The sequence below is a fragment of the Aptenodytes forsteri genome, unplaced genomic scaffold (assembly GCF_000699145.1).
Source record: "Aptenodytes forsteri isolate BGI_AS27 unplaced genomic scaffold, ASM69914v1 Scaffold255, whole genome shotgun sequence".
In the NCBI taxonomy this organism is placed as follows: domain Eukaryota; kingdom Metazoa; phylum Chordata; class Aves; order Sphenisciformes; family Spheniscidae; genus Aptenodytes; species Aptenodytes forsteri.
In genome coordinates, this window is record NW_008794888.1 from 2,595,061 (window position 1) to 2,617,914 (window position 22,854).

The 22,854-nt window shown below is 37.4% G+C and overlaps 1 protein-coding gene across 1 annotated transcript in view; it reads left to right on the forward strand.

Moving 5' to 3' along the window:
* KCNH7 (potassium voltage-gated channel subfamily H member 7) overlaps positions 1-22,584 on the forward strand; it is a 264,891-nt gene extending 242,307 nt beyond the window's left edge. Inside the window, exons 13-16 of the mRNA XM_009274902.1 lie at positions 11,329-11,580; positions 16,420-16,588; positions 19,919-20,111; positions 21,499-22,584. Coding sequence (XP_009273177.1) covers positions 11,329-11,580; positions 16,420-16,588; positions 19,919-20,111; positions 21,499-21,765 — 881 coding nt within the window. The 3' untranslated portion in view covers positions 21,766-22,584. The remainder of the gene's footprint in view (positions 1-11,328; positions 11,581-16,419; positions 16,589-19,918; positions 20,112-21,498) is intronic.
* The last annotated feature ends 270 nt before the right edge of the window (positions 22,585-22,854 follow it).

Sequence of the window (22,854 nt, forward strand, 5' to 3'; positions counted from 1 at the left end):
GTTGCTCATGAAATCGTCTTCTTGCTGCCATTCTTTACTTTCAGCTGTTGACCTACTAGCGTATTGTGCAGCTTGACACTGTATTGTTTCCATCTTTAGTGTGATCATCAGCGATTTTCTCCCTTTTGGAGTGCTAAAAATGGGATTGTGTTATCTCAGCCTTTATTTAGTTCATGCTAGTCTGATTTGGACCTTGTTGCTATGGTAACTCTTCCTGCACAAGTTTTATCAGGGGTTAAACAAAATCAACACAGATCTCTGTTATGCATCTGCAGTTAGTACCACTACCTTTCCAATTCCACGCAAGACCTTCTCGCTCCACCTATACATATTTCCACCATTTCTTACCTGTGTCAGCAAAAATTGATCTTAGCTAGTATATTGAGCTCTGCCATAATGTGATTTTAAAGGGTACAAGGCTGCTTGAGGGACCAGCTTGTTCTCTGGTTTCCAGAAAGGACTGCAATACCACAAGAGGTCCCATGCAAAAATTAACACTTAGACTACATAGCAGCTTATTCTTGCTCTCACCCAAAAGAAATTCATTGCAGGTCTTTCAGAATAATGGATGATATTCCTTGCACAGGTGCAGGTGCAGCCTTAGCCAGTTGCCATAGATGCTTGACAGTCAGCCAAGAAACTCGCTCCATGACAGCTTAAAATAAGCAGTATTCCTGCCTGGCAGTTCCAAACAAAGCTCTCAGCTGGGTTGGCAAGTTAGTCTCCTGCTGAAAACTGAGGGACAATGAGCTGCTCCATCTACATTCAGTTGTCTCTTTTAGCACTGCAGAACACAATCCTTTCTTGCCCATTTCTCATTTTCCTCTAGCAGTTCTGTGTGAGTTAGCTAATTTCAAGGGAAATACATAGGGGCAAGAAGTTTCTTTCGCTCTGCTACTTCTGAGTGCAGATCTATTATCCCATGCTGAATGGGGCATCACTAGAGTTGGTTAGATCAATATGAAATCCAAACATACAGGTGAAAAATGCAAAAGTTACAGGCAGAATGTAAGTAAGCTCACTGAGAGCTTGAAAACTTGAGGCTTTGAAGAGAATTTTCTGCAGTTCAAGCATTATTACTTTTGCTAGCATCTTGTTTAACTTTTTGTTAATGTTGGCTCTAAAATCTTAACCTTCTTGGGACTGTTCAGTCTTCAGTTATTCTCATTAAAAGATATTCTTTGCATTTAACTTTAACTCATGTAACCCTTAGCTGAAGGCTGTCAAAATTCTGGACCTGTTCTGGGTACTCACACATAATTTTCTTGAAGCCCTAGAAGCAATCAGGTATGTCGTTGTTTAACCCCAGCCAGCACCTAAGCATCACGCAGCCGCTCGGTGACTCCCCCCCGGGTGGGATGGGGGAGAGAATCGGAAGAGTAAAAGTGAGAAAACTTGTGAGTTGAGATAAAGACAGGTTAATAGGTAAAGCAAAAGCTGTGCATGCAAGCAAAGCAAAACAAGGAATTCATTCACTCCTTCCCATCGGCAGGCAGGTGTTGAGGCATCTCATCTCCAGGAAAGCAGGGCTCCATCACGCGTAACGGTTACTTGGGAAGACAAACGCCATCATTCTGAACGTCCCCCCTTTCCTTCTTCTTCCCCCAGCTTTATATGCTGAGCATGATGTCACATGGTGTGGAATGTCCCTTTGGTCAGTTGGGGTCAGCTGTCCCAGCTGTGTCCCCTCCCAGCTTCTTGTACACCCCCAGCCTGCTCGCTGGTGGGGTGGTGTGAGAAGCAGAAAAGGCCTTGACTCTGTGTAAGCACTGCTCAGCAGTAACGAAAGCATCCCTGTATTATCAACACTTTTCCACACAAATCCAGAACATAGCCTCATACTAGCTTCTGTGAAGAAAATTAACTCTATCCCAGCCAAAACCAGCACAAGGTATGAAATCCTTTCCAAGGAGAAAGCTGATTTTGGGCTAAAAATGCACTCGTTACATAGCCAAATCATAGCCGCCCTTTGTTCTTTTGACAGGGCATATGAAATCTTTCCATCATATCCAGGGTAATTAAAATACTGGCTAAATAAACCAGCATGGACATACTAACTGGGAACACAATGAAGACCTTACTGAAATAAATCCTTATTCCGGATTTTTAGCTGTGATCCAAAACAAGAACATCATTCCATGGACTCTAGCTGAGAGGATGGTAAGAACTCCAATGGAGTTATACTGTTAAATTAGTAACCAGCGATTCAGGTTGCTGGCGATACTTAATCTTTAATCTTGTCAGCTGGCCCAGGGAACTCTTAACAAGGAATTTTATTTCTATGGATGTGATTTTAAGAGGCCACAAAAGAAAGTTCTTACAAAATCTTGTTACATAATTATTGCAGGCACTTGCCCATGTTGACACAGACTGTAACAATCAAGAGGGATATAAAATGCATTTTGCAGTGATTTATTTTTAACATATTGTTAACTAAGTAAACATATATAGTACTTAATTTTCATTTGAAGAGTTATGCTTCTGGACCAGACTTTTCCAAAAGTATCTACTGATCTATTCTCAAAGTAAGCACAGAAGCCAGAGCTCTAATAAACTTCTAATTGAATCTTGATTAGTATAGCTACCTTAAGTTTGCAGTGCTTGTAGGTACTAACCAGGCTAAGAAGCCAAGCCGTATTAATATAGCTTTATTACACAAGGTATCCAGAGGCCATGGCTGGCAATATAGAAGACAAGGAAATCTTTCAGGAGCTGATTCTCCTGCCTAAAAGTATGAGGTGAAGCAGTACCGGGAGAATGGGGAAACACTCCCCTGCCCTGCTCTCTCCCGTTCTTGCCCCCTTCCCCCAGTTTATTTATTTAAATGCTTACTTTTTGAATAGATGACTCAGCCAAGCGCTATGCTGTGTCCCCAGCAAGAAAGTAGGGTAAGAATCCGGACAAAAATTGAAGCTCTTACTTAACTGTGTTAAATGATTTGTATTATGCTGATGAAGTTCACTTGGGCTTAATTAGAAAAGAGTTTCTAATATTCAGCCAGAGTGTTAGGTGGTTAAATGACCAGGAAACAACTAATATCTTGGCAGGCAGCATATGGCTTGAAGCAAGACCTCATGTCCCCAAAATCTTACGTTCAGCATGAAACCCCTAACAAAAAGTATACGGTCATCAGAGAGCCCATCACTGCAGTTTTCCATCTGCTCCTGTTATTGTTATTGCTCTTACCACAGTGCCTAGGAGCCACCTCAGGGAGCTTCCACAGAAGAGTCTTGTTTCCAGGAGTTGCTCCCAGAGAGGCTGTTTCCAGAGGCCAGATCTGATTGAAATGTTGTATGCAGTCACATATACCCATAGCCATCCTTTGAAAAAAAAAGTAATAGTAGTACTACAGTGAAAGCTGAATTCCTTATAAAAGAAAATTCTAAACTTGATAGGAGAGCTGCTTTGGCCTTGGCTCTGAATCCCTTCTGAGATGCATGTTTATACTTCTTTGTTTCCGATTTTTTAAGTATAGTATTATTTCCTGAAGTATAAATCAAGAATTGTCCTTCTATTATTATCTGATTAGCATTAAAGTTGATACAAAGCCAGACAGAGCAAAGAAAATTCAGAGATAAGGCTGTCACTCCGTCCCTAACTTATCTCATTCTACTAAAAATGGCATAAAAGAATAAATGAAGGATTGCATACTCACTTCAACCTTTAAATTCTTGGCTTTTTTAAATGTGTCTCAAATTCAGTTATTCAAAACTAGCTCGTTTCTTAGTCCATTTTAAAAAAGGAACATGGATCCTTATGGAAAAGTTACCCAGTCTTTAGTTCAGGATAGTGGGGGGATGTTTCAGTATCTTCTGCTGGCTTTTTATTTCCAGAATCATCCAAACCTTCATAGCTCAGAGAGGAAACACAGCAAAGGACATACTAACTTGCCAAACTCTCACAAGCAGCACTGAGACAGAGTAATAATTCAAACAGCTCTCTCCAGTACAGTTCATTTCCTCCACCACCACCATCCAACCTACTGGAACCTTACAGCAAAATACCTATGGAATTTTGCTAGTTTGTATCTTTAGGTTCCCCAGTGAAGACTTAGGAGTTCCCAAATTATGAATGAAATTGGAATTAAAGGAATCTTCTATCCTTAAAAACAGTCACAGAAAAATAAGAACTTTAAACCTTAAGACCTTTAATACTGAGAGGAGAAAATGTTTTAACTTTCCTAAAATACCACCAATAACCTACTTTTCCTAGGAATAGGAATCTTCCTGCATCAGTTTCTAGACATACATCCTTTTTCCTTAGTGTTAGTCAAATACCACACACATATCTGACAGTACATTTTGTAAGTAGGGGGTCCTAAAGATATGTGGGAAATTTGAAGGGAAATATAATGAGTAGAAGTGAAGAAGAAGGAGGAAAACAAACGTGTGCTGAAGAATATAAGGATTTCCTCATCCCAGGTTTCAGGAGCCATTGTAAGTCTTTGGCATTGTTTCATATTTTGAGGTCTGACAGGTCTACAGACATCTACTGTACCAAGGTGCTGAACAAGGACTTATAGATACACAAATCCATGTGCCTGGTGGCACTAGATAAATTCTTTCTACCAGCTTAAGAAATGTCTCAAGAAATGTAGGTGCACCTTTAAGAACTCTTGTCTCTGCCATGTTCTGAAACTGGCCAAGTTTTGATATAAATATATCTGTTTCAAAAGATCATTTTTAAGCCAAAAAATCTCTGATGGAAAGAATCTATTTTCACTTGTTCTTTGTTTCACCTAAGTTCTGCTGGATATTAGGCTGTAGAAGGGCATAACTGTATATGATGTTCACAGAAGGAAAAATTGTAGTAATGTAGCCACCCCTCATCTTATCGTAAAAAACCGGCACTGTTGCTAAATTGAATTATTAATGAATATGTGATGACTTCAGGGTTCATTACATTGTTCTTTTTTATTTCTAAAATTTATAATCCTGTGGTCCTCAAACGTGAAGAAATATCTTTATCACTGAGTAGGCACTGTGTGCTTAATACTTCCTCTAATTATAACTAAAAAGCTGCAAATGTAACTTTCCACTTTTTAAAGTGAATTCTAGTGCAACTAACCGTCAGAATACTACGTGATTGTTTAGATTAACAGAAGCAAATAAAGTGTATATGAAAGGCAGCCTTTATGATAATGTTCTCACTGTCTTAAGCGTTATTACTGTATGTGATATATAAATAGTTTTCCTGTTCAGAGACCCTTGCTATACAAAGTGCAATGCAGATTTTAATAGTACAGTTTGTTTTCAGAGCTTTAGGACCAACTACTTCTCCTGACCATAACGATTTCTATTTTTTTCAGCTGAGATCATTTGGAATAGATTTAGATCTGAACTTCTCAGGCTATCCAATAGACATTTTGCACAGCATTCAAACTACTTTTCTTTTTTCATGCACACTAAGTTTGTGATTTTTCCATACAGTTTTCATGCATTAAAAACCATCCAAAAAGTAGATAATTTTTCTAGTACTAATAATTAGACATTCTGTTAACTTGAACAGTGCTATAACCATTAATGATGTTTCACCAAGGAGCAAGAAATACCTCTAGAGATACTAATTTATGATTTCTTATCACTTCAAGTTATTAGTTATAAGGACTTTATGATTAAACTTTCCTTAAAAGTTTTTGCTTTTTTCTGTACTATTTTGTCCTCAGGGATGTATTGGTAATGTGCAGATGTTGGAGCAAGCTATGCTTTCAGCAGGCACTCAAAAATGTTTATGAAGGCAGCACTTCTCAGTTTCCCTGATCACCAGTCATGACCTGAGATGATCAGGACGGCAATAGAAGACTGTCCTGACAACGGACAAATTTCTCTTCAGCTGAAAAATGATAAAGTGCTTTGTTCAAGTTGCTCATCTTCTGGAATGGACTGTCAGATGACCTTTCCCGGGACATGTTCCTTGTCAGGACATGAGTTGAGGCTGGTTTTGACAAACATCCAGATGTCACGATATGCAGCATCAGGACTCTGAGGCTGAGTGTAGGCCAAGTTGATTCTGAAAGACAAGAGCTCAAGCACTAAAATTCAAGATTTATAAATGTCTTAGGTTTGTTTAAGTGAATTCAGGGTAAGTTTTAGTACTTTCTGATGTTTGTGAAGGGTTAAATATCTCTATAGGCAAGGCCAAAATCAGTTTTCAGCCAAATTTTCCGGTAGCAAAGGTGGAGTAGCTCTCATTTCAAATGTTGCATACAAAATGAAGTCCAGAATTTTATCTATTGCTTGGCATGCATTTGTAAAGATTGTGGGGATCATGTCCTTCTCCCAGTAGAAAATAAATCCACTGAAGTTATTTATACTGTTTCTTGTAAGACTGTTTGCAAATCAATACAGTTTTCTCTCTAAAGATTTTAAATTCACTAAAATTAAGCAATAAAGAGTTAATAGAACTTGTGAATTAAAAATCCATTCTGAAGTCTGTCATTGGAAGGTCCTGTATGAACGTAATTTTCAAGTAAAAATATTAATTGCAGATTGGGTTAAGAGACCCAATCTGAAAGACCCAGGTCAAAGAAAGGATGGCAATGGGAACAAAACTGTCAGACATCTTACATGTGAATTTCATTGTTATAATAATATATCTTAAAGGAATACAAATTAACTTTTATCTTTTATTCTTAGATATATGAAAAATATGACAAAAAGTTATATCTTCACCACAGCAACAGTTATCTACTGAATGACCAGATGCTGGGTTGCTTTTCATTTTCCTGTTCACAAGCAGTCAGCTTCCTCCTTTTTGGTATCTTCCATTACCTAGTCTATCAGAAGGCACTCAGTTATATTTAGCAATGTACTCCATACCAGTCACATTCAACCAAGTATGAAACAAACAGCAAGGAAGAAGAATTATGAGCATTTTAATTAGCAGTTTAATAACCCTAAAGTCCCTGATTGGCATTCTATAGAGTAGTTTAGCCTGCATACAACTTGAGTAGACTTCTCTGGAATCACCCCTCATTATATATTGGTCCTGCTCCACAGCACCCGTAATTTTTGATATTACATAAATATTATGTATCGATTATATTGTTCTTACACCACTAAGTGAAAAGCAGTGATTGCAGGAATTAGGATTACCATTTTACCTGACTGATTTTATGCTGCTCCCCATCTATATGGTGGAAAACATAGGCATGGTTTGAACATCAGTGTTCAAATTATGCATCAACAGCTTTTGATTTTTTGACGTCTTTGAGATTTTGCACTTTTTCAACCCTGTTTGTGGTATTGTATTTAACATACTATCTGAAATGCTTGGTCACTGACTTTTCATTCCAAATATTTGTTGCCCATGGTGCATGGGTGGGTACATAAGGCATTTTTCTGCTCTCTGAAAGGTAACTGACATTTTAAAATTAAAGAACAGATAACAAATAGTTGTGATGGCTAGCAAATATTTTGTTCATATGTAGGAAAGACAGATTGACCACCACAGGAATATTCGTGAATATCACATAAGAAAGACATAATAACAGTTGAACCAAAATACTTGCTGGGAATCTGAAGATCTGCAGACCTTTTGAGCAGTCAGCCATCCCTCCTTCCAAGTCACAGTGTGCATTTCTCCTTACCAAGGGACATACTTGGTGTAGCGTAAAATAATATAGTAGTTTTTTTCAAAGGAAAAGGAAGATGTCACATCTGCTGAACAGATTTATAGTTATGCAGATCATGTTAATGATAAGATTATCTGTTTTATGGTTTGGGATATAAATTGCTTTCTGTGGGGGTGAGGAAGTCATTCACCTCATTTCCTGCACAAAATTGAATTTGTCTAGGCGTAGTATGGGACTTTTTATTGGATGGCTGAAAATGGGAGTAAAAATTTGCCACCTTCTGAAACACTAGGCTACATAGCTAGCCTGATTAAGTATGACAAATTCCAGTTAATGAAATTACAGTAATATTAAACAATGCTGCTCCACATGTAATATATTACTGACACTTTCACCAATATTGTTTGCAGCAGAGTAATACGTTAAGAGAAAATATGTCTAGATCATGCAGACTGCCACTGTCTGAATAATGCAAAGCTTCAATACTACAGGCTGACTATGGCACACAAAAAAAAACTTGTTTGATCTCTGGTAACCATCCCACCAACCTGGATTTTATGCCAGTATTTCTGTGAGTCTTTGTCATAGGTATATTTCATTGCCCTCGTGACAACTTTGTTTCTTCCCTTCCTTTGCCAGTGCAAGTGCGAAAAGCAGGGCACAAACCTTCTGACAATTACTATGAAGATTTTGGAATTTCCAGACAGCAAATGTCAGAGGACATTGCCTGTAAACTTGGCAGGCACCCAAAACGTATAACAGGCTAAAATGAGTCCCATAAAAAGAGTAAATGATGTTTGTGCATGTTTGGTAAAGCAGGAAGTTACAAAATAATCATCTTCAGCAAAACATAGTTTCTAGCAATCAGAATTAGAGAGTGAAACTTGGCTTACGGGAAAAGGAAGGAGGAAGTACTAGGATGAGGGGGGATGGTTAACGATTACATTTATTTTGGAAACGAAAGAGAAAAGAGAAGAGAAACCTTTTGAAACCTGGAGTCTGTATGATAGAAAGTGAACTTATCCATACATACGCATACACAGATAGAAAACTCTTCTCTTCTGGAAAATTCATTCCAAACCAATGACTGGATTTCATTAGAAAAGGAAGGAAAAATTGGAGAAATTCACACTCTGAATAAAGCACTACCTAGATATTATTTGTAACATATTTCCACTGAGCTACAGAGGCACTGCTAAGCTGTTGAACTGCGGTACAGATCTTGCACCGTCATCAGGTCCTGAAGAGCCAAATAAAAAATGCAGTTTCCATTTTAATTCCTACTCTAGGTGCAGAGTATCACAGGATTATTCTCCAGACAGAAGAATCTTTAGCATTAAATAAGAGTCTTTTAAAAGGAAAACAAATTTTGACTCTCTGAATGTAGCCAGATGGCTAGCAGATAAAGCAACGGCAGTAAAGCCAAAGATGCATATTTTGAAATAGATCAGCTGATGAACAAATCGTCCCTGATTTCAGTGTAGGCGGGACCCTACATTCAACAGATCTCAGCTTTCCTTCTAATGTCACTGAGTTCATTATACCTGGACAGCATTTGGAAAAGAATATGTTCTGTTGTTCTGATATGGATGGAGACTAAATGCAGGGATATCGATTGAATTACCCTGGTTTTACAGCAGTGTAATTGTTTGCAGGATCTGGCTTCTTGTTTCTAGGTATTTTAGTATTCTACAAATATGACAGATAAGACAGTCTGCTATACTTCAGCTGCTATACAATTTTTTTCATTAGTCTCAATGACCACCTCTTAAAATTAGTCCACTGACTGATTTGTATTCCACAGGGTGCTCATTACAGCTACCGTTAGTGCACAAAATCCCACGCACATAAAAAATTACCCTAAAAAATGGCAATTTCAAGCTTTCATTAGAAGGTCTTTTTCACAGGTTGAAGTCATTCAAGCAGTAAGTAATTAAGACAATTTACTGTAGCGTGTCTGTATGTATTTCACCATATATTCCCACAAGAAAAGCCATGGTAGACACCTACATCAGAATTTTCTTATGAAGCTTTCTTTTGGTTTTGTATTATTTTGGAGATGGGATTGTAGAGAACATGGTACTTGACTCTCCAGTCTGAGCATCCCCCAAGAACATTACACTGCTAGTCCATTTGCATTTGTGTTGATGCCTTCACAGTATCAGAGTTTCACCAGTATTACTTATAGCTAGTAATCCTGCTTAACAGAAGCCAAATAAAGTCACTTCAGTCCAGGGCTGTGTTAATTGCCCTTGGAGGCTCTAGAGGGTACAGTTATAGGAGGCCTGCTTTGGTACTGGTTTCATTTTGTTCACCATTACCTGCCCTCACTGCTTACAGATGTCCGGACTCCTGCAGAGTGCTCTGTACAGATATTGCATTCTCTTTATGTGCAGATAAAGAGGATTTGATGAGGCCACAGTTTCATTTCCTTATACTGACCAGAAAACAGAGAAGAAACCTAGGGAATATACTAAATGTTGTATTAACCACTGCTGTAGGCTGTAAAGACTACAGACATTCCAGAGCTATGTTGATTAGTAATTAGCACAAAGCAGATGGGAAATCATGCTGTCTCCCCAGGAAGTTAATGCAAACTAGTTACAGTATTTATATGTTGTTGAGACTACCCTGCTAAAATGTGTTTTAAATAAGTAGCAGGACTGGAATTATCTTGACATTTCAGTTAAAAATAGGTAAGACCAAATATTGAATTGGAAATTAGCATCAAGTTTATGCTGAAAAGAGATCAGGAGTTCTCCATATTCATAAATGATCGTTCTTGGGTTTAAATCCTATTTAATTTTTACAATGTGTTTTTAAAGGCATCTGCTTTGAATCTAGTTTTATTTGCCACTTCTTAAGAGCACTGAATCTGCTGTTCCTCACTGCAGACCTTGAATGTGATTAATGAAAGATTCTTTCTCAACTTGATTTGGTACTCTGCTACCATATATATCACAGCACGTTGTGTACTTTTCTTATTCAAAAGATTGGATGTTCAGAGAATTGCAATTAATCCTAAAGGCTAAGGAATCTGGGCTGCTTTGGAAAGTTGTTTTGAGATGATCCCACAAAGACAGACAAGGAACTCCCTTCTTTTTGTACCAATAGGATTTCTCTCTACCATATCTATCCTTAATATAGGTTTGACAGTAATGAGCATGGAGAAATATGCTCTCTGTTTAGGTGGGCCCAGACATTTTGAGGTTGAGTGGTTGATTAATACATTTGCCTTTTCTGGGAAAAGAATAATCTGCAAAGATGCTCTTATGTGGGCATAACTTAAATGGGTAGTTCTGCTACTAAGTCTGACATCCATGACTATTAGCCTGTCAAGACTGTGAGAAATGCCCAAAACCATGAGAAATTGGAAGAGGGAATGAAATAATTAATTTTTAAAAACCTTGGAATATAAGACTTTCTCAAATCTCATCCTCACGGAAAAACCGTGAGTAAACAGGAGGGCTGTGTTGGATAAAACCTTTGCTGTTTTGATATAAGCAACTTTTTGCATCATGAGTTATGGTTTAGGGACTACGAATCCTTACTACATACACGCAAATGCCTTCCAGGACTTCAAAAGAGATACAAATCTCCTCTGATACAGGAATCAAATTTATTCTAATAGACAGTGACCTTCCTAACTGATACAATAATCATCTCCATCCTCAGACTAGAATAAACTAGAACACAATTTCATGAACTGCATATTATTGTTCACAATTCTTTCTATTTAACAGATTATTTCAAAGAGGATGATCAGAGTGATCCCGAACCCTCAGGGGACGCCACCAGATACTATCAATCTATTAAGAAACACTTCGAGGAGAAAAAAAATGGGTCATCATCTTTTGTGTCCTCCATTGAAGATGAGCAAAAGCCCCTGTTCTCTGGGATAGCTGATTATCCATCTGTAACAGAGAAAACCGCAGAGGTGGACTTTGAAGAAATGGTTCATGCCACAGAAGAAATTCTTATTGACAAAAGAAGCAATTCTTGCAAAGGTAATCTAGCTGATGCTATTTTGTAAATTTGGAGTAGACATCTTTTTTAGTCTAATTATCAAAAATCATTTTCTGAATGGTTCTATTGATTCTTTACATAATATTTACTTTTGTGTTTCCTGGAAGGTTAACAAGAAAAAATATTTTAGATCAAAAATTATTATTTCTCAAGAGGATTAATGTAGCTTAATACACTGGCTGTGGGACTGGATTACAGAACCTCCAAAAGGCTATTGCAGGCTTTGTTAATAAATTATCTTGTAACTGAACTTCCTTAGGAAATTCATTTAAACAAACTCTTTAAAATTGCCAACTTGTACTGGACTTCATTGAGTGCCCATGGATGGAAACTGCGCTCAAAGCAGTAAAGAATCTCTCAAAGGGTGTTTGATATGCCAGGGTTTGGCAACAGGAAAAAATTCTTAGATAAGAGAGCTAGATAAACCTAGTGATGGTTGCACATGCACAAAAAAGTATATTTTAGGTAGCTAGTTTCATTCTCTGTATTGACAAGGCACAACTAAAATTAAGTGAAAAAAAATTATAATAGCTTGAAAGAATGCTATCCCATTTTGCTGCACATGTTGGTTAAAAGACACACAGCCCAAATCTTGTAACTGAACTTCCTTAGGAAATTCATTTAAACAAACTCTTTAAAATTGCCAACTTGTACTGGACTTCATTGAGTGCCCATGGATGGAAACTGCGCTCAAAGCAGTAAAGAATCTCTCAAAGGGTGTTTGATATGCCAGGGTTTGGCAACAGGAAAAAATCTTAGATAATGAGAGCTAGATAAACCTAGTGATGGTTGCACATGCACAAAAAAGTATATTTTCAGGTAGCTAGTTTCATTCTCTGTATTGACAAGGCACAACTAAAATTAAGTGAAAAAAAATCATAATAGCTTGAAAGAATGCTATCCCATTTTGCTGCACATGTTGGTTAAAAGACACACAGCCCAAATCCTGACTTCCATAAGTAAAACACAAGAACAAAGACTTGGCCTTTTGTATATGACAAATGATCTAAAACTATTAAGCAATCTCAGTTAATTTTACATAGAGTTAAATCACATAATTAAAATTACATCTAATATACTAAAATATTAATTTTCTCAGTGATGTGAAGGGAAATTAATGAAAAGACCCGGATACAATTTAAATATTGCTGAAAGTTCATTTGTAATTGTTTCGGTCTGCAGGGAAGAATTACATATTTACTGTTTAATGCCGTTTTCCCCAGCAGTTTGTTTCCATTGAGGCAATTTGACCATTTAACCATCATTCAAGAAACTTTAGGCTTTTAGGCTATAGTTTTAAACAATCCTAATGATTAATCAGGCCAAGCAATGTATTCTTTACATTTCAATGGTATGAATATGTGAAGTCTGGTCTCCTCAGGTTAGTACTATATAAATCTGCACCACATAAACTTGTTGCATACATACTGCAATTTGAAAGCTTACCTTTCCCCTACCAATAGCCAGAAACGTGTCCTTGCAGCTATAGCAACGTTTTCCAAGGCAACCTATTGCAGATTTTATTTGAGCTAAATTTAGCTTATCTAAAGGTTACATATTTTGATTAAGACCACATTCTTTTTTCCACTTTGTGATCTAGCACTTCTGGTAATGTGCGTGAAAGATCATTACCTTCCTTGCAATTTCCATAAAAACTTCAAGGTCAATAAAATAAGACCAGCTTTGATTGATACATGTTTTAAACTAAATTCTTACTCCTGCTATTAATTAGAGATTGATTATAACTTACCATAATAGTAGTTATAAACATAATGACATTTTGAAATAAACTCTGCTTGTATGTATGTATGTTTATAATCCTCATATATTATGGTACTTTATAAATCTTGAATACAAATGCACTTGTATAAAGCTACCGCAATTCATTACCACTGTGACTGATACATATTTAATTATCTTTAGTTTTGTTTTAAGCTTTGGTTATTACTGTCAATGAATGGAAAGTCTGTTAATAATGTATTGGATAATGTGGGCAGAAACTGCATAAAGTTCTCTCTCATAATCCTAAAATGCAATTCTTAATTTTAAAACACATGGCTCTTTTGAGAAGACCTGATAATTTTTCTGTAGCTGGTAATCTATATATTGCAGAAAAATGTTTTTTTCTATTTTCAGTTGGTCGTTATTTGGACTGTAAGACTGATTCTTGAATTGTTCAAGTGAACCAAGTTAAACATTTATTTAGTTAGTTCTCAGTCTAGGATTCTTCAAGCCCTGGAAGACCATAGCTGGTTATAAAGTTGTAACTGCTGTTGGGCTTTTCTGGGGTTACTCACGTATGTGGAAGTACCTAAAAAGTTGCTTAGAACAGTACAATACTGTATCTTATAGTGTATTAACTTGCTTATAGTGTATGAACTTATTTTATGATTTGAGTGCCAATTCATTTGCTTTGTCACAAATTAAATGTTTATTGTAATAGTCTAAAAATACATATTCTGGGACCAAAACCAGCTGTGATTTCCCTGGGATAATCTACGACATTGAAAAATATGTGATTTTGTTGAATGATTTATTGTGTAAAATAACAAACAACTTGGTTTTTACAGGACATTAAAAAGCAGTAAAATGTATGGCCTGTATTTTTAGTTTCTACTCCTGAAATTCACTGCTTAAAAGTAAGTCCACTGGATTTACAACATCCATTGCACCCACAACCACAGTTTAAAATTTTGCCCCTGAACTTGTCAGTCTGCTCCTTTCACTTTGCTGAGAACTTTCCAACTTCCTTGGACACTGCAAATTGTGCCATGTGTGCCTGCTAAAACCAAATTACATGTTTCTCTGACACTGTTTTCCTCTTTCCTTCTGTTGGCTTATGTGGCTGAGAAGCTGAACAGGTTTCTGTGTAGCCAAGATGAAATCTCTTTCCCCTTCCTTCTGTTCAGTGCATAAAATCAGTTATAGGTCATGTCACATGAAATTCAAACACTCCCTACAACTCCAGAACACCTTCTACCACCTGCTAACCAAAGATCAGATAATGCAGTAAGCACCTTTCTCTGGTAAAAAAGAGAAGAGTCTCCTCCTCCACTTGGAGTCATGTAGTGAGAGCTCCCCTTCCTGGCTAAATCTACTTGAAATACTAAATCTGAACAGGATTTTTTTTTTTTCTTCATTTCTTTACTTAGAGCAACACTGCTCAAAGATGTGTTTGAAAAGGATTAGCTAATAGCATTTGGACAAACCTCTCACATGTCACCCACACTGTATTTTTTTCTCTTTTCTTTGAAACATGGCTCTGGCTGCTATGGTTGCTTAGAAAAATTTCACAAGTGTGAAACGAATGTAACCTATGCTGAGTTATCAGCATGCAGTGCCAAGAGAAGTGTTAGGAGAAGCTCTGAGCAAACCATTCAGGGACTACTGGGGGATGTGGGATTGAAATCCAACTGCTCATACAACAGAGGCTGACGCTTTATAAGCAGTCAAGGATTTTGTCCAGCTGTATGTTGAAGCAGCAGCCTGAGTGTAGTAAGAACTTTTAATACATTCTGTAACTTCATGCAGTTAAACAATTACAAATACAACCCTAATGGGAGTTGTACTGAACAGGTGTTAAAGTTTTAACAGCCTCTTTTATCACAGCAGAGGAGAATCTGAGTGGTACTGAGCAATTTTTGACTGTCTGTGTGACAACAGATTCACTCAAAGTAACAAAGGCTTGAGGCGGGGGGGTAGATGTAGAAAAAGCACTGTTCGTCCTAAATATGTCACGTGTAGTCTCTGCAAAGCTCACAGCAAGATCTTCATTCTATATCAGATAGGGGTATGTGCAACTAATATATCCCATGATAAATGATTTGTAACCTTTCACCAGCTTGGTGAACAGGAGAAACAGCCTAGAGCCAGGAATGTAAACTAATTAATAAATGCACAGAGGTGTAAATTAAGCAAATTGAAAGAGGAAGGAGAAATAGCTCAAACCAGAAATCCAAGCAAAAGGAAGGAATGCCCCTGAGTTCTGTTTGGATGGTAAGGTGCAGTGTTTGATCACAGAGATCCAAGAATTGGGAGGGACAAGAGGGATGGAATTTGGGCACAGCAGGTACAGGGTGGGAGTTCTGGAGTAGTCATCATCTTTTTTTTTACAAAGGGCTGGAGATAAATAAATAAATATAAATGAATCGTATAAAGAGTATGTTTTTATATACTTTATACAGTGTATATACTATATATTGTATATATTGTATATACAATATATAAGGATTAGAAGGGGAACTAAATTCAGCTAGCTAGCTGAAACTCTGAAGTAAGATCATAATTATGCAATTGGGCCTTTTTTAGCTTAAATTAAATTTATTTTCTCTATCTTAATCCAAAGTTTTACCTGTAGTTCAAACAGGAAAAAAGAAAAAGAAAAAAATAATAATTATTATTTACTGTGAAGCTTTGTTTAATATTAAAGTGATCTCTGACTGACCCAGCAATGCTGAATATTTCATTCTTTTAGGATTCACAAATTATTAAACAAAATGAACTGGCACCTTTCACCCCACAGTACTGTAAGAGTCTCTGAGGCATGCTTTACACTACGATGTAAGGGTTGGGTTGGAGACTAGTGATGCTAAAAGCTACATCAATGAAAATCAATTTCCTTTTTGAAAATAATAACCAGTATCCCTTTGCAAGCAGTATGAGCTGAAGGAACAGAGTTGTTCAGGCAGTGTGCCAGCATATACCAATTTGATTTTCAAGGTTTTGAGAAATACTAGTAAGTGGGATGCTTGAGGGGTGCCAACCCCTCTCTGACAGTATGTATATGAAACTATACTTTTATATTGTTTGTTTTTCATCAGATACCACTGATAAAAGAGACTGGGAGCAGGAGAACATCCAGGAGTACCAGGACTCCCCAACTCAGTCAGCACTACCCCATGTTACATGGGGCACCTGTGAAACTGAAAGTGACTTTATGTATGGGGAAGTGGAGAATCGATTAGATTTACTTCAAGAACAACTCAACAGGTAAAAACAGAGATATGACCAAAAAAAAGATATGTGTGAAAGTACATAATACAAGTGATATTAATGACACTACAGGAGCAATGAATTTGCACAGGAAGTTTCCAAAAGCATTCAGATCTTCAGAAGCTCAAAAGTACAAAAATATGCTTGATGGGAGTATCACTTAATTGTCTATATATATTCTGGGGAGCCTAAATACCACCTAAGTTCAGTCTTCCAGATTCTTGGAAAAACTTATCCTGGGAATGCTGAGTACAGAATTTTTGATTCATTGCCAGAATATTCATGTCACTTACCTCTAGGTACTCACATTAACTACTCTGAATTGCCTTGCAGAAGAGCCTCTCTCCTCGACTGACTGTTTAGGAGACCAACTTTTTAACGAAGAAGCTGTAGTGAGGCACCTAAACTTGTTAAATTTAAATCTTGCCTCACCTAGAATGCTGTTCCCTTAACAGCGATTCCTAGATATTTACATGTCCCCAAAATGACAGTTTTCTGTATCTTCAGTATCTGAAGTACTTTTTCTTTCCTGGAGACCCAAAGTAAACCAGCTGCCTTGTTTAAAAAAGACAAATTCCCTTTTTGATGCATTAACTTATTTTGCAACTGTGTCTATAATAAGACAGACATGGGAGTACGCCAAGGCAAAATACTTATACCTGTTACAACAGAAAACAGAGGCTTTCTTTGTCAGAATCCATTATTACCTTTGCTTAGTAACGTCTCTTCCTTCTCTCTTTTGCTCTCTGATATACCACTCTGCTGGCAGCTAAGCAGCATGGCTTATAGCATCTTAAAAACATGGTTACTGAATTTTGATCCATCCTACGGTATAATTTACCATGTAATTTCATTTAATTTTAAATTGCCCTATGCTCAGGTCTGTGGCTTTTTTGTTATTTTCACTCTGCAATTCCATTACTTTCAATATTTTTCCATGACAAATACTATGACACGCACTCAGCCCTAATTATACTTTAGTAGCTCTTCATTGGCATTCTGTGCTGTATATTTTAGTAATCAGTTTAAAGCCAGGTTAACTGCATGTTGCTTCCTTCATCTACCATAAGCCAATCAAACCATAGTATTTTTTATTTCTGAATACTACATAGTACATTAAAAAGACATTTTTAACATATAAGCCTAAATTGCCGTAACTTCTAATTGCAGTAAAGTCGAGTAATCTAAGTAACTGTAAATGTCACATAACTAACAGTTGCATGTTCCCCATCAACAGTGTGTAGTCTTTTGGTTACATTTCTTTTCCTGAAATCTTAAGCTCTTGAAACTGAAGTTCTAGCTCAAATTTACCCATAGTTTTATCAAATTCTTATGCAAGTTCTCAGTATTTTTTTGAGTGAGAAAATATCATTATTGCTGATAAACTAAGATTTAAATTGTTATGGATTTTATTAAATCATTTTATTCTTTAACTCTTCTCATGTTTTTAAAGCTTTTCATGCTTTCAGGATTTTGGGCCTCGCCGAGTATTCTATGAGTGTAAAAGACAGTATTCTATCCTACTTATGTCAGATCTGACCTGCTAGACTCAAAAACAGGGTCACTTCTTCCTGACCTTTTCCATGCCAAGTTAGAGGCTTGGCATAACACTCAAATTATTAAATGGATATAGAAGGCTGGAAAGCCATTGTATGAGGAATATGTTCCTAGAGCTATCTCTGTTTCTCCTCTTTAAGCAATTGGAATTTCATGGAGGCTGCGGGCCAAGCATCTAAGGTTCTCCTGTTTGTTCATCCTTGGGTGGCATGACATGGACTTGTTCTAAATTTTGGAGAAAGGAGGGAGAAGTTATATATGCAGTGATGATGAATAAAGACTACCAGAGGTACTCTTTGATTTGAAGTACCAGGAAACTCCCATCAAGTGCTAAAAAAGTAAGGAGGGAGCAATTTTAGAGTTAATGCAAAGCCAAAGACAATTGTTGATGCAAGTCCTCCAATGCTAAATCCCTTTTGTTCACTGAGATGTTAAGGCCCAGGTTTAGCAGATGGAAGCTCTCTGGATGGTGGCATGCTGCTGCTGCTGCAGTATTTTCCCCTGTGGCATCAGCACCATGCTTGTGTGAGATCAGCAAATTTGCAAGTAGCAAAGAACCCAAGGGAGCTGAACGAGAGGGCGAGTAGGGCATGATTGAATATAACATCCGGGTTTGGGCCTTTCTTTATGAGAGCTGATGCCACAGAACCAGCTTCTCCCGATAAAGGAAGAAACAGCATCCTAAATATCCTTTGGTCATACCTTTCAGATTAATTTCATAGATGCTTTTATAAATAAATGACACCGGCAATGGACAACTCCAACATGATAAAAAATAATATCAAACAGTGAAGGACCTGGTGAAAGCAAAAATCTGTCAACACAGGATCAGTTCTGCTGCTGTAGGGAGCCCAAGTAGTAACAGTCACAACATTAAAGGCTGCTGACAAAGATTTGTTGACTCTGTCAGAAGATGAGTTGCAATACAGGAGGCTGTGTATCTGTACTACAGTCTGTCATAGCATGTTCTGCAGCCTTCCAGCAGCTGGGGGGGCACCATAGGCATTACCTATTGCTGAGTTTGTCATGCATCTTGGCAAGACCATTTGAAAATCATTTCAGTGCTATGGAGTTGTAAGTATGAACAACATAAGCAGCTCAAGTGTTTCAGAAGTCATATACAAATTTATGAAAAGGGAAAAAAAGACAAAAAAGCTACTAAATTTGTACATCAGAAATGTTGACATTAATTCTGAGGCCTGAATAAGTCTGAATAGATTTTCACAGTAAGGAGAGTTGGGCTGGTTTTTTTAATGATCTTGAAAGCATCTTTCATTTTCTAACTGTGGAAAAACACAAATGTGGTTTTTTGCTTATTTCAGTGCATTGTGTTAGCATTGGGAATGTCAGAATTAATTGTCAGATGCATCAGAAATAGCGTCCCATCTTCAGCCAGTACAAATCAATTTAGTTACAATGAAGAGAGTACATTTATTACGGTCAATTTCAGCCAAAGACCTGGTCCCCTGTGTTACTTTTTGTTGCAAACATAAGGGACAGTAATGAACTCATTCTTAATGTAGCAAAAAGGATCGGAGACAAGTATGCAACAAGATATGTTCTGCAAAGGAAAGGGAGAGACAGCAGGCTTTGGAAGGGCTCAGTACTCCCTCTTCTGTTCTTTCCTATTTAAGACATGGTCATGTCATAACAAGCAATAGTTTGCTTTATTAACAAGCTGCAGGTCCCTCTTGAATGCACCTGTAATCAGTATGTTAAAATATACCTATTCCTGACCATGAGTTGACTGATTTTGTGTTACTTCTCTAGGCTTGAATCCCAAATGACTGCTGATATCCAAACCATCCTGCAGCTTCTGCAAAGGCAGTCAACACTCATTCCACCTGCCTATAACATGGTGACTGTAGGTGCGGAGTATCAACAGTCAGCAATCCGGGTGATACAAAAGCTTCAGCCTGCAGCATCAATTAAGACAGACAGAAGTTTCAGTCCTTCATCTCAGGTGTGTACATGTCCAATGAGATCAAAAGAGGTTTGCTAATCTTTTTAGCTTATGATGGAAGAAATGCATACCAATCTAGGTGCTTGTTCACTAGTTTAAGGAATGTGAAATTATTATTTTGACCTAGCACCTCCACAGTGGACTTAGATACCATAGTTTCAGCGGCCACATTTTCTGTGAGGGTTGTAGAGATCCATAAAAAATCTTATAATCAGACTGATTTACTTAGTTATCACGCTCTTCACAAAAGTTAGCAGAAATTACAAATACTAGACATGGGCGTAAACCACAAACACTTTCCAAGCATCAGCCCTGCCTGCACGGGTGCTTCTGCCATAGATCCCATTCATGAAGTCCTGAGAAGCACCATGACTATGTTTTCCTCAAGGTAGAGGCCAGACAAGTCCAGCTGGTGGAACATGATGGGTAAACATATATGGAAGTGGGTAGGGCTAAAGCCATTCTTATGTCCAGTCCCTTGCTACTGCTGGAAATATGAACGTACAGAGCTGTGACATACCTGCGTTTCCCAATACATGTTTTCCACCCCACTTCTGTTCAGGAAAAATTTGATGATTTTCCAAATTTTGGGGGGATTTCTGGAGTTTAACAGCTGGGGCAGAGATGTGGCATATTATTTCCAAACAGGCTTCTGCATGTCTAGAAATCCCAAATCAGTCATGTAGCATACGATTAGTAAATCCAGCGTGCTTGGCTGTGTCAGATTCCTTGTGCGTATGCTGGAACACATATGAGCACAGTAAGTCCAACACATCCAGAAGGCATCCGTTTGCATGCATAAAGATTATCAGGGCAGCAAACGCACAGCAGTAGTTTTCAGAAGTGTAAACCCACCGTGCATATATCTGCACAAAACACATACACATATCTCTGTCTGAACAGAAATATGGCCACCCTCTGCAAACATCAGCAGGCGCACTTCACACTTCACACAAATTCTGAGTTTAAAAGTGAAGGAGAACTGCGTGCTGAGACTGGAATCCAAACGGTTATAATATTCAGAATGATGCAATTCCAGAGCTATGTTCAGAAACAAAACTGCCAATTCAAGAATGTTGAAATCCATCGAGATTGAGTCTCGAGAATATTCAGTCCTTCAGAAAGAGCTATTCATATGCATATCTTGATGGCATATGAGCAAGTCTGAGGCGGGGACAAGATATCCAGGCTTCTACAATTAATCAACGGAATTGCATTCAATTACATTAAATCAAATGCAGTACCATGTAAAAATACTTCAGTACACTGCTTCATTTTCAAACATGGTTTTCCAGCAACCATCTGAATGTGCTAATTTTGAGCAGAACAAGAGCCTGGAAGAGACTCATTTAATTATTACTATCTTGTTTCTTCTCCTTCCTTCCAGTGTCCTGAATTTCTAGACCTTGAAAAATCAAAACTTAAATCCAAAGAATCCCTCTCAAGTGGAGTGCATCTTAACACAGCCTCAGAAGACAACCTGGCTTCTTTTTTAAATGAAGAACGTGACCAGTCTGTAGAGTGTCCCCCGCGGCATTGTAAAACTTCTCTCCAGCCAATTAGGCACCCTTCCTTGCCAGAATCTTCACTAAGCACTGCAGGAATCTTGGGTCTTCATAGGCATGTTTCTGATCCTGGTCTTCCTGGGAAATAATACTTTTATACTACTACTTCACATAAAGTTGTAAGTGCTTTTAATGGCTGTTTTTCCTTTTTTTTGTATTTAAATCCTCTATACTTGACTCAGGGGCTACAAGGAATATACCATTATATGCAAAAGTACTGTATATTTTCCTAAATCTGAAGCTTGTAAGGTAAAGTTGAGCAGTTCTGATGTAAATATATATATATATACACACACACACTATGTTCCAAATGTAAAACTGCCAGCATTCTCAAGGCACCTTATATTTTTATTTTTTTTAAATAACATGCATGTTCTGAAACTACAGTTTACGTTGCATGGAGATTACCATTTACTGCTGTCATGGAAATAGTATTTTATTGTGGATATGTCGTCAGAGCAAATAGGAGACCAATAACAATAATTCACATAGAAAAAACTCCTACTCAACCAAGCTAAAATTCAACCAAAATCTTCTTCTAGCTCACTTCTGAAAATTGATTTATCTTTCTTGTAGTGAGCTTTTTACAATACACCACAGCGATTCTGAATCTAGAGAGAGAATAAGGTAACCGAGTCTTCTGGGTTTGAAACACTTAGGACAGAGAAACCAGCCTCCTTCCAAACCAGTTGAAGTAGGGCAGTGTTTTAACAGACGGGAAAACCCTGCCATATGCTGGGAAGTTTCACCATAGGTTGTATCCACAAAACTGCATTAATTGAACAATTTGTTTCCAGTACTTTTCTTTAAAAAAAAAAAATTGCATCATAGAAGTTAGCTGTCATGAGCAGGCAGGTACTCTTCATCAGTCGCACAAACATAATAAAATGCAATAAATCTAATTTCTATATAATACAGGAGACTGTGTTCCTTTTGTTTGATACAAATTATTAAAAATCTGTTTAATTAAAAATAGTTTATACATTTTTGTTTTATAATTATTAGGGTGGTTGTTTGCAGTTATCTGTTTTTACTGACTGGCCCCTCTACAATGATCCTAGATAGGGTATGTACGTATGTGGACACACACATACGCCACGCACACATTCCTGTATGTATGCATGTGCGTATTTTATATATGTACATATGTGTGTACGTATGTGTGTATATATTAATAT